The 11,565-nt window shown below is 37.2% G+C and overlaps 2 protein-coding genes across 2 annotated transcripts; one reads left to right on the forward strand and one right to left on the reverse strand.

Moving 5' to 3' along the window:
- The first annotated feature begins 469 nt into the window (after positions 1-469).
- On the forward strand, positions 470-7,536 carry LOC147283831 (Autophagy-related protein 13). Its single transcript, XM_086243285.1, has 4 exons — positions 470-570; positions 1,130-2,597; positions 2,675-2,856; positions 6,874-7,536. Exons 2-4 carry the CDS (start codon positions 1,215-1,217, stop codon positions 7,238-7,240), a joined length of 1,932 nt encoding a protein of 643 aa, XP_086099411.1. The 5' UTR covers positions 470-570; positions 1,130-1,214; the 3' UTR covers positions 7,241-7,536.
- Positions 7,537-10,017: 2,481 nt separating this feature from the next.
- On the reverse strand, positions 10,018-11,565 carry LOC147283832 (uncharacterized). The gene is made up of 2 exons (XM_086245598.1): positions 10,986-11,565; positions 10,018-10,752 (listed from the first exon to the last, which is right to left on the reverse strand). The coding sequence occupies exons 1-2, from the start codon at positions 11,352-11,354 to the stop codon at positions 10,075-10,077; spliced, it is 1,047 nt and encodes a 348-aa protein (XP_086101724.1). The 5' UTR covers positions 11,355-11,565; the 3' UTR covers positions 10,018-10,074.

Here is an 11,565-nt window from a genome sequence, read left to right on the forward strand (position 1 = left end):
CGGCCCTTCAGGCAGTGAAAGGAATTGACATTGTGAGAAAAGGTGAAACTGTCGTCTTAACGTGTTTCGAGACGTTCTAGACGCTCCGTTAATTGCTAGCTACACTTGTCACGCTCATGAATACCATGTCCACCAGGACCACCACCACAGAGACCTCGCACCATTGGGCTGAAGGCCTTTGTTACTTGTTAGTGGTCACCCCTTGAATTGATCGAGTCAGGTCCATAACAGAAACGGACCTCCCGTAGCCCACACACAATGATCACATCTCACCACATTTGTAGACCCATGGGCCATGACCCACCCGAATTCTTATGTCCTTTAGCGATGACCTGGCAAAATCAGGCCGGAATTTTGGAGCTCCAGCCCACTGGCCCCACTGACTTTGCCTTTGATGAAAAAGCAACCTTTAGAATTTGTGCAAGCAGATAAGACCCCAAAACTCAAAACTTTTATAAATAAAAAAAGAAAAAAGAAAAGAAGCGTTCCCTACAACACAAGTCTACAAGTCTACAAGACTACAATACACTGGTGTAACTCTTTCTCCTCCCCTTCCTCTCTCGCTAATTGGTGAGTCAGCTATTACTCTCTCTATCTCTCTCTTTGATGATATTTATATTCTGGGTTTTGCTTTTCAACATTACCTCCTCCTTAGGGTTTCTTCAATTTGGCGAAAAATATTTACTTCCAAATGTAAATGGAAAAAAGAAAAAAATACTCAGAAAGTAAAACCCACCAAGCGTGTTTCTTGCTGAACAAGGAGTTGGAACACACTGCGTCTTTGCCTGGTTTATTATAGTTTATTTTATTTTTTTAAATTTGGGTTCAAACTCTGCGTCTTTGCCTGGTCTTTCTTTAATTTTGTATTTTATTTTTCATAGTTTCCTTTGAATGTTTGAATCATTTATGATATTCCATGTTAATCTGTTTGGATTTTGATCATTGTACCAACATCATCTCTTTTTGTCGAACTCTGATTCAACCGGGATTTCCATCAAGTCTGCATCATTTGTATCTATAGTCTAGTCAATTTACCGTACTATAATTTTCTCAACTTGTTTTCAGATTATTAACTTATGGGTATTCTCTTTGGAAGACCTTTGAACTCTCTGCTTTGGATGTTTTGCAGTTAAATGCTTTAAGAGTGGAGTCGGGTAGTTCCAGTTGAATTGTTTCTTAAAAGGGTACGTGCCAATTATATAAACTTTTAGATTATGGCATCTTCTCATGGTAATGCTCACTCTGAAGCAGCAATAATGGAACAAATAATCACTGAATTCTATGCTAAAAGTCTCCACATAGTTCTTGAAGCGAGGACTCCATATATGTCCTCGCGTAATTATAGCGGTGAACAAGCTTTATCGTCACCATCGTCATCCTCATCATCCTCATCAAGTGTGAGGCCTAGGGATAAGTGGTTTAATTTAGCTCTAAAGGAATGTCCTGCTGCGCTGGAGAATCTTGATCTCTGGCACCAGGGCCATCTTGAACCTATGGTGGTTGATGTGATCTTGGTCCAGAGACCAATTGATTTTGACCCAGTGAATTTTTCACCTAAAAGGGATCTTGTTAGGAACTTGTCATTGAAAGAGCGGTATCCATTTTGTTGGAATTATGAGCAGGAAGAATTTGGGTGTGAGGCAAAGAGTGAAAAGATTATAGAGAGATGGGTAGTGCAGTATGAGAGTCGAAAGATTAGAGATAAAAAGTCAGGGAGCAGGAGGTCGAGCAGTAGTACTTTGCAAACATTGTATAAGAAATCAATATTACTTTTGAGGTCTTTGTATGCCACTGTTAGGCTTTTACCTGCTTACAAAATTTATCGTGACCTCAATTCGTCTGGTCAAATTCGGCCATTTACTCTTGCTCACCGGGTAGCCTCTTTTTCTGAGCCCTTCACTCGTAGAGAAGAGGCTGAGATGCAGAGGTTTGGGTTCACCCCTGTGGATACGGTTTGTGGTAGGCTTTGCCTTTCCGTATTGTATTGTTCATCACTTTCAGATGTAAGCTCTGAACCATCAACTCCTATGTCTCCACAAGTTATACCAGACTATGTTGGGAGCCCATTGACAGACCCACTTAGAAGGTTCCCATCACTGCCTGTGGCAGGATCAGCATCACATGCCATCCCATCGTCCTCGTCATTCTCAAGGCGGCATAGTTGGAGTTATGACCATTATAGAGCTTCACCACCTTCAGTTTCTTTCTCACCGTCACCTACACACTCAGAACTACATGCTTCAACTTCTAACCCAAGTTCTCGTCACTTGCCACCTCATCCACCTGAAACATCTCTTGTCCATAAGAAGGATACAAGATTTGATGAGTATTGTCCTTCACCTGCTGTTTCTCCCTCACCATCCCCCTCTGCCTCTCCATCATTGCCAATCTTTATTCCTGCTAGTAATCTTTCAAAGCCTCTTTTACAATCAGAGAGTGGACCATTCAGCGTACCGACGGATGAACTTGCTAATTCCCCTGCATTGTCCAACAAGCTAAATTTGCCTCCATCTCTTCCCCTTAAAGGTAGAAAATTTGCTACTTTTAAGACTGATAAAACTACGGATTTTATCCAGGCTGGCACTGCAGTTGAGAAGGTATGGTACATGTCATCTTAGTGAACTTTTCCTTTGAATTTTGTTTGCTTTGTTTAGTATTTTTTCTTGAACTGTAGTTGTTCTCTCTTGGGAAAGAGGAGACTAGACAATATTCTGGGGTGAAGATATCATCCATCAGCTCACCGCAGATATCCTTTTCCAGAAGCTCCAGTAGGTCTTTCCCCGATGATTTTGATGATTCTGAGTTTCCTTGCCCATTTGATGTGGATTATGATGATGGGACAGATCCAGGTAGCAGGTAAGATGCAAAATTTATCAAGTAAATATAGCACATTCGAATTACTTCTGTTTTTGCAAGTATTTTACATAAGCTGTTCCACTTGCTTTGTTATACTCATTAGTGTCTCTGTGCGGTTACTTTTGATTGTTGTATGTTTTTACATGAGTTGTAAGCCAAAGAGTTGATTATGTCAAAACTATAAAGGAGCAAGACATGGTAGCTGCACACTGTCAACATGCTTGCTCCATGCAGTGGTCATAGCTCATAAAAGTTTTGTGAGATTCGTTGGTCAGAATTAAGAAGGAAACATGCTACAGATAATTTATTTATTTTCTGTCTCTTAGTAGGTTATGCACTTAATAGACAAGTGACTCAAGGTTGACACACTATCATAATGTGCTCCACCATGCCTGGTAGATGCATGGGTGCCCATTTGATTGGAAGTCCTTGAAGGCTTGAAGTGGTTTGGGACCTATTTGCAATAAATAAGATATGCTTGCCAAATGCAGGAGGCCCCCCTTGGCTGATGCAGGAGGCCCCCCTTGCTTTGTTTAGTATTTTTTCTTGAACTGTAGCTTATGAAATCAAGGACGGAACGTAGATAGATGAGTTCTAGGGTTTAGGAGCCCAAAAGAAACTGTCAAATCTGAATTATCAGAAAAATATAATGCATAAAACTGTCTATTACAACTTAAGCCTTTAGCTTATATAGGGAAACATAAACCTAAGATGACTAGGAAAGCATAAACCTAAACTTACTAGGAAAACATAAAACTTAGTTAACTAGGAAAGCATAAAGGTAAATCCATCTAATAACCAAGAAACTAGACTCCTAATCAAGCTAGGAACTGAAAATTGGAAAGCTACTAAATTTTGCTAAATTCTAGAAACCCTAGCAGATGCTCCTGTATCATTGGCTGTTGTGCTTTATTCTCCTTTCCTCCTTTTTCATCCACGGGGCATGATATTAGCTTATGTAGTAGAAATGCTTTCTATGGAGTAAAAAGCATGATTTTTTGTTAGCTAGTTGTATACTGAACCTTATAAGGTTTAGCTGTCTAGAACTTGACTGTTTGCAATTTCAATTGGCTGAAAATTAGCACCCTATTTTGGGCAGAGGATTATTAGAAATCCCATATTAATAAGAATCCTGCTTTCCATAGATTGAATATAGATTCAATGAAAACTATAACACTTTTGCGTTCTTGCTCAAAATGGGGGAAATATAGAAACATTTAGAAACCACCGAATAACGCTGACCTTCCCTACGTTGTCAGAAATATTGCCATGCCCTCCCATGATTGAGGTCAGCACCAGAAAACTGCCACTTCAGAAAATGGAATGATCATTGTAGACTTGAAATTAAATAGAGTTAGCTTAATTGAACTGTTGTTTTTAGATTTTACTTTCAATTAGTTGCATATAAAACGGTCTGTATTTTTGCCTGAAAGTAAGAAAAATATAGTCCAATGTTTGGTTTGAACTTAAATATTGAATGGGGATGGTGGGAGGTTGAAGACTTGAAGTTGTACTCTTACCATGCTCTTTAAGAAGGCAAGTTCATCCCATAGATTTATAGTATCATTTACAACCAAGGTAACTGATACTACTGGAAAGCTCAGAATAAGTTTCTTGTATAAAGTTCATGGTCTTATAGTTTAATTTTTTTTTTTCAGCTGGTATATATAATATAAATATGAAATTGAAAGTCAAACTGTATGTTAAACCAACTGAAAAGGGTTGGTCTCTCTCTCTCTCTCTCTCTCTCTCTCTCTCTCTCTCTCTAAATATATATCTATAATAATATATTTGTAGATATATGTATGCATGTATGCACATATGTATATAGGATGATCATAATATCCCATTGTGGCCGCATGTCTAATTAAAAATGTTATTGAAATTCCTTTGATGCTATTTCTGTGTAATTGAATACACATTTACTATTGAGTGATACTGATTGATGCATGATTAACTGTTTGAAATATTAATTTGTTGGGGAAGGATGTGATATTGTGATGTATGCAGAATTTTCCTTCCCTTTTTCAGTAGACTGCTTCATCCAAAATTCAAATGTTCTGTTTAGGTTTTAGTCCCACCTGTCCCTCTTCACTCTGAGTTCTGATAAACTTTGATCAAGTCCAGCTAGTTGTCTGTTCTTAATTGACTAGCCGAAGTAATTTCCTTATGAATCGATGTGGTTTTGGGGAAGTTGGCTCTTAAAATTTCTGGAATTTATTTAGGCTCCATTGCTCCAAACTTGTTCTAGTTTGTTTTCATTATACATCAATAATGTTTATGACAGTAATTATTTGTTTTTAGAGGTTAGTTCCGTAAATAGTCCAACTTTCTGGGACTTTAAAAACTACTGTTAGGAATTTCTCTAATACCTGCATATCTAATGTGTAGTGAATGTGTTAAGCAAATATATTTACTTGAAATGAGATCCTCTGTTTGTATTTTTTGTATTGATGCTGTGCTTATGACCAAATCAATGTTGTTTTTCACATGTTCAAGCATATTAGTTGGTTGAGGCCAATGAATGCATTGGATAATGGATTTCTAGTGACGGGGAAGCTTCCAGTAAATGAGAGGTTGAGAGGCTGTTAGATTGACAGGATGTTTCCTGGTGGGAACAAGTAGAAGTTTGACTAAAAGAGAAGGGCAAAAACTATATGCAAAATGAATGAAATATTTGATGGACATATATCTATTTTTTTTTACTATTACCCTTTCCAACCGTCACATCACATATGGCAAGGAAATTGATTTCTAAATGTGAGGCTTTGTGAATTGAGACATGACAAGCATGAAGTCTTAGTTATGAAATGGAAAGTATTCAAATACAGATGTGGATAGCTTGACCAGGACCCTTGGTAGGTTAATAACAGACCAGATAATTGCAATTATTCTGACCAATTCATGCAAATTGTGGCACAGCTGGGATGGGAAATGATTTGTCAGTGTGAAATATCTTGCCACAAGTGTGTTTGGACCTAGTTTGGCCTGTGGTTGTTTGAATTATGATAGTTACAAATATGTGATGATGAATCTAGAGACAGAATTGGTGAGGAGGTTTCTTTTCAAAAAAAAAAAAAAATTGGCTAGGAGTTTGGTAATGGTGATTCATGAGGGGTCTTTATTATTCTGTGGCCTTGCTAGGCATCATTGTGAATTAATGGCAGGATATTTTTACATAACTTCTATACTTTGGAAATTATGGGAATCTAATTATTAGCAGTTGTGAGATTGTTCTTTGTTAAACAATGTTTCAATAGGTATGTATTTTATCAAGAAGAGAGATGGAAAATAAGGTAACACCTTGATCTGGTTTTCTTCTTTTATGATATGCATCTAGAATAAGTTTCCTGATGTGATGGTTGTGAATTATGGTCAAAATGCTACATGATAGGAAAAGATTGCTAGTACCATATGGAGAAATTATGTACCATTAATTTAGCTAGCTTGAAAGAAGAATTGAGGAAGTTCTCCAGAAGTCCTGGATTTCATGATTTCTATCAATGGATGTGGGGCTCTTTTGCATCACATAAACCTGATCTTTGGGTATATCCTGCCAAGCGGTCAATATAGTATGAGTCTGCCGAATAATTTTCTAAATGAGAGAAGCAATGGATTAGGGATTATCGGTAGAGAAATGACTCCATGTTATGTATTCATCCTTTGTCTGCTATGGTGTTAAATGCCATATATGAATTGATAGCTTGATAATGTTTGCATGGGGCTACTAAGAGTAATCTTGTTTTTTAGTCTTCACTTGATAATGATATCGAGCATTATTAAAGAAATCCATCTCAAGCATCGAAGTTCTCATTCATATTAAACCATTTTTGAGGTGATTTTTGCTGATATAAGGCCTCTGTCATTGTGTTATTTGCATCTGGTGTCTGCGTGGTCATAAAGTTCAATGTGAGTCTTAATCCATGATTCTCTTGATTACCTGTGAAATGCATTTGTGGCTTTCCAATCTGTAAATTCAGTCTCCTAATGTGAAGTGACCTTTGTGCTGCCTCTCAGACCTGAATCTTTTGATCAGAAAGTATCTCAATGCGAGCCACATGAGCCTGGAGGACTGTTTCCAATCAAAAAATCCCAAGATGCTGCTGTTGGTGCGCTCGTACGGATGCTAAGAAAAGCCCCACCTCTCCGCCAAGATATCTCAAATTCAGTAAATTTGTCCAGGCCTGAAACCTGCAGCAACAGTGTCCAAGAGCCTAATCAGTCCTCTGGGGGTCAGGCATCAGTTCAGCGTGCTGATTCCTCAAGTGTCATTTCTTCAGGGCTCATAACATCAAAAACTACAGCTGATGCATTAGAAGAGCTCCAGGGTTACAGGGAGATGAAAAACTTGCTACTTGGGCAAGGTAGTAAGGCTCACATGTAGTCCAATTATGCTTCTGCAGCCTTTTTGAGCATATGTACAGAATTTGGTTTGAGTGGTCGTTTCATGCTATATGGCTAAAAGAACTAATTTTTTTTTTTTCATCCATTTTGTACATATATATATATATATGGAAAAAAATTGAAAATACAATTTTACGGACAATGTTCATAATTTCATTGGAGGTTTGGCTTACTATCTCCTAATGCAGCTATGCTCATAATCATAAATTCATAATGCTTGTACAGTTGTACCATGTTTTTCTAGGTAATTGTGAAGTACTTAAAAAGGTTAGCTTATTGGCGGCGTAGTTGGTTTTTTTTTTTTTGGTTCTGATATAATTGTTTTATTTAGTTTTCTGTGCTTTTGCTTAATCATTAACAAGCAAGAACAACATGGATTCTTAATCAGAGTCCCAAAAAAAAAAACATGGATTCCCAATCTTTGTTGGTTAAGCATATCTTTCTATGACAGCATTTAGCCTCGTTCATTCTTATTGTGCATTTAAAATTAATTTTTCATAATTAAATCTAATTTAAACATAGTTTTATCTAAGGGTTTAAATTTTGAAATTTTTGGCGAAATTTCGATCTTAGGGGGGTCGAAATCAAAATACATAATCGTCAATTTTTCGTGATAATTTCGCCCGAAATTTCGTCGAAATCCTTGAAATTTTGACAAAATTTTCGACGGGTGAGATCGAGGGAGAAAGAGAGGGCGGTGGTAGGGGCGGCATGGGGGAGATGAGGGAGAAAGAGATAGAGGGAGGAAGAGATGAGAGACTGGAAGCAATTGGTTTCTGGTGGGTTTCAGCGGCAAGGAGCGGCGGTAGGGGGAGATGAGGGAGAAAAAGGTGAGGGTGGGTTGGTGATGGAGATGCAGAGAGAGAAAGATAGAGGAATAAGAGTGAGTGAGAGAGAGAGGCAGCGAAGAAGGAGAAGAAGAAATCAGAAGAAAGAAAAGGAGAAATAGAGAAAAGGAGAGCCACGGGGAAAGAAAAGGAAATGAAGAAAAAAAAAAAAAAAAAGGTTTCCTTTTGATCAGGGTTTGGGGTTTTTGGGCAATTTGAAAGAAAAAAAATGATTTGGGGTCTCGTTTGGCCGTTTTAGGGTTTCGTTTAGTTGTTTTTAAACATTAAACTAGTAAACTCTAATACATTTTTATCTAAAAAATAATTAAAAATACCCTAAAGGATCTAAACCCTAATATCCTATACGATATCTTAAACAATATAGAGTATAGATTATAAAGTATATAGGGTTTAGTGTATAGATTATAAAGTATAAAAAATATTAGGGTATATAGGGTTTAATATTAGGATTTAGTGTATAGATTATAGAGTATAAATAATATATTAATTTCATTTATTTATTATACTAATTTTATTTAACAGTATTTGTCTTCAGCGTGCATTATATTCATCTTATATCACATAAAACTTACTATATAATTTGGTTTCTTTAATATTTTTTATCAATGTAGTAGATAATATGTTAAATAAACATATGGTAAAGTTTCATTCAAAATTTTCGTATTTTGATAGTAATTTTCGTCGTTTCCGTATAATTTATGTCGAAATTTAAAAATCTTCAAAATTTCCATCAAAATTTTTTCGAAACCCGAAATTTTATTTCTTAGTTTTATCTTGGAAGCTGTACTTTGCACTCCAAAATAATTATTTGCACCTTTATTGTGTGAGCATATCAAAGAATATGAGAGGATAGTTTTGGAATGCATTTTTCAATTCCATTGCAACTGAAGATGAAATATGATCATCCTTCTATTTGTTTATGTCTGAGTCACATGATTAGGCTATGAATTTATTCTATGCCAAAACCTCAATGCGACCATATGTCTAAACTTTTCGTATGTGATTCAATGAGATAATTAGAAGCTCCTTTAGTGCTACTACGTACTTTGTGCAACGATTTTTTTATGGTTAGAGAGTGTCCTCATAGCTCACCATCAAAGTGTAGCTATCAAACATTATACAAATATGAAATATGGTGTCACATGTCTGAGTACTAGCTAGTTTTATATATCATTGAAATATAGAATGTGTTAGCCTTTTGTATGGATTTGTCAATGTCTAATCGACAATCCTCTTGACCCAAACCGTTTAGGAACTAAATTTGGGAGTGATGACGGTCTAGAAACATCTAACACTTTTAGACCACCTCCACTTGTATTAATTCATCCATGGACTGTATTCATACGTACGTTGGCCCATTCATTATATGAGTAATAATGATTCACGTAAATGATAAACCCCAACTCAATCATAATTAAATGATTGATTTTAGGGTACTATACCTTCATTTGACGACACATCACATGAGTGGAAAATAAAGTACAAACAATGTCATTTTCATAGAACTCGCTCATTCTACGAACCAAACATGAACTTAACATTTTTCTTTATTCACTCCCCTTTTCTCTCCTGATTGGACTCATTCTTATAACTTTGCCCACAAAGTCAAAGTGCCATATGTTGGTCAAAATTCGGGATTTTTTTTTTGGACAAAATATGCATCCTACATTCCTACTCAGTTTTCGACGACCGGGGGGGTTACCCCTAAGCTGAGTCTAATTTTTCATGTGATTAAAAAAGAAAGTCAACCTAATTATAAGTGCTGGCTTTTAATTTCTGAGTAATTTGTCAAAGGGAAATTAACATAATAAAACTTGTATGTATGATGAGTACCAATAATAAGATAAAACTAACTACAAGAAGTATAATAAAAAAGCTGAATAACAATATCATGATTAATGGAAAAAAAAATAAAAAATTATGGTTTGTAAAAGTAACAGAAACAGAGAGTAAAACATCATCATCATCATCTTGAGGAATTAGGAGCACTATAATGATGAGCAGAGGTGGAGCATTGCTGCTGTAGTGGAAAATCAGCTGCAGCAGGAATCTGAGCCGTTGATGGTCTGATCTGAAGCGATGACTGAGGAGACCTGAAAAATGAAGAAAAGGCTGGTGGGGGTGGCGAATTAGAAGAAGCAGAGGAGGCAGCAAATGAAGAAGAAGAAGAAGATGGAGTTGAAGACGACGAAGACGACAAAAGCATCTGGTCATAAAGACTCATGGGAGAGCGTTGCAAATGGTGGAGTGGTGAAAATTGAATAGGAGAGTGATGATGAGTTGGAGGATCCGAAATGGTCAATTGGGTCGGAGTCGATGATGATCGGAGTCTGACGTTTTCAGGGAAGTTTAGTTTGGCCTTGTTGCCTCGGAAACGAAGGGCAGCTTCGTCGTAGGCTTGGGCAGCTGCTTCTGCTGTTTCAAATGTGCCCAACCAAACTCGGGCAGCCTTGAAGGGGTCTCTTATCTCAGCTGCCCATTTGCCCCATGGCCTTTGTCTCACTCCTCTGTATTTTCTCCTTACTGATGCTTCTGCTGCTATTTGGGGTGCTACCACTACTCTGTATTCATATTCTGCTTGTATTTCTGGTCTGCTGTTTGTCATTGTACTTAAGCCTCCTGAAGATCGTTGTTGCCAACAAATTAATTAACAAGGATATATATATATATGAAACGTAACCCAGCTTTTAATTTTATTTATTTTGGGCTACGTACTCAACTTGTTAACTTCATCTAACCAACTAACCATTAGCTAGCTAGTTTTAACTTTTAATACTACTTTTCGATCTCCACAAATTCGAAGAAATTGAAGCGTATACGATTCTATTTCAATCATGAATCAGAAGTACTAGATTCTTTGTACCGAGTCAGCAATTACGTACCTGCAATAACAGAAGATGAACCCTGCTGTGGGAATTCACCAAAAGCTGCACAAAGCCTGGTAACTGACTCTGTAGTTGTAGCACCTCCTTTTTCTTGTCGACCTCTCTTATTTCCAACGGTGCTAGTAGTACTAGTAGTACCACTACCCCATGAATGATCTGATTCTGAGCTAGACGTTGTTATTATGTTCGATGAAGAAATTTTGAAAATACTAATATCATGTTCATGATCATCAAGATGATGATCAGATTCTTCATGATGGTGATGATGATGATCATCACCATATTCCCCAGTGACCACATGCGTCAAAGCCGAAACCATGGCGGACATCTCTCTCTCCCTATCCAACCGCAACAGCAGCATTGACGGCAACGACGATGATATTCCACTACCACCACCCCTACGGTGCTGTTGTTGTTGCCGCGCGGCAGCAGATTCTTCTTTGTCTCTGGAATTCGCCACCTTTACTTAATTTAGCGCCCCCACACATATATAAAATCCCACACGTCCTTAAATACACACACGTGCGTACCAATTCTGGTCAAGGAAATTACTAGTACGACGACGTTGAAGA

Source organism: Dryas octopetala, chromosome 5, assembly GCF_963921425.1.
Source record: "Dryas octopetala chromosome 5, drDryOcto1.1, whole genome shotgun sequence".
NCBI classification, from domain to species: Eukaryota; Viridiplantae; Streptophyta; class Magnoliopsida; order Rosales; family Rosaceae; genus Dryas; species Dryas octopetala.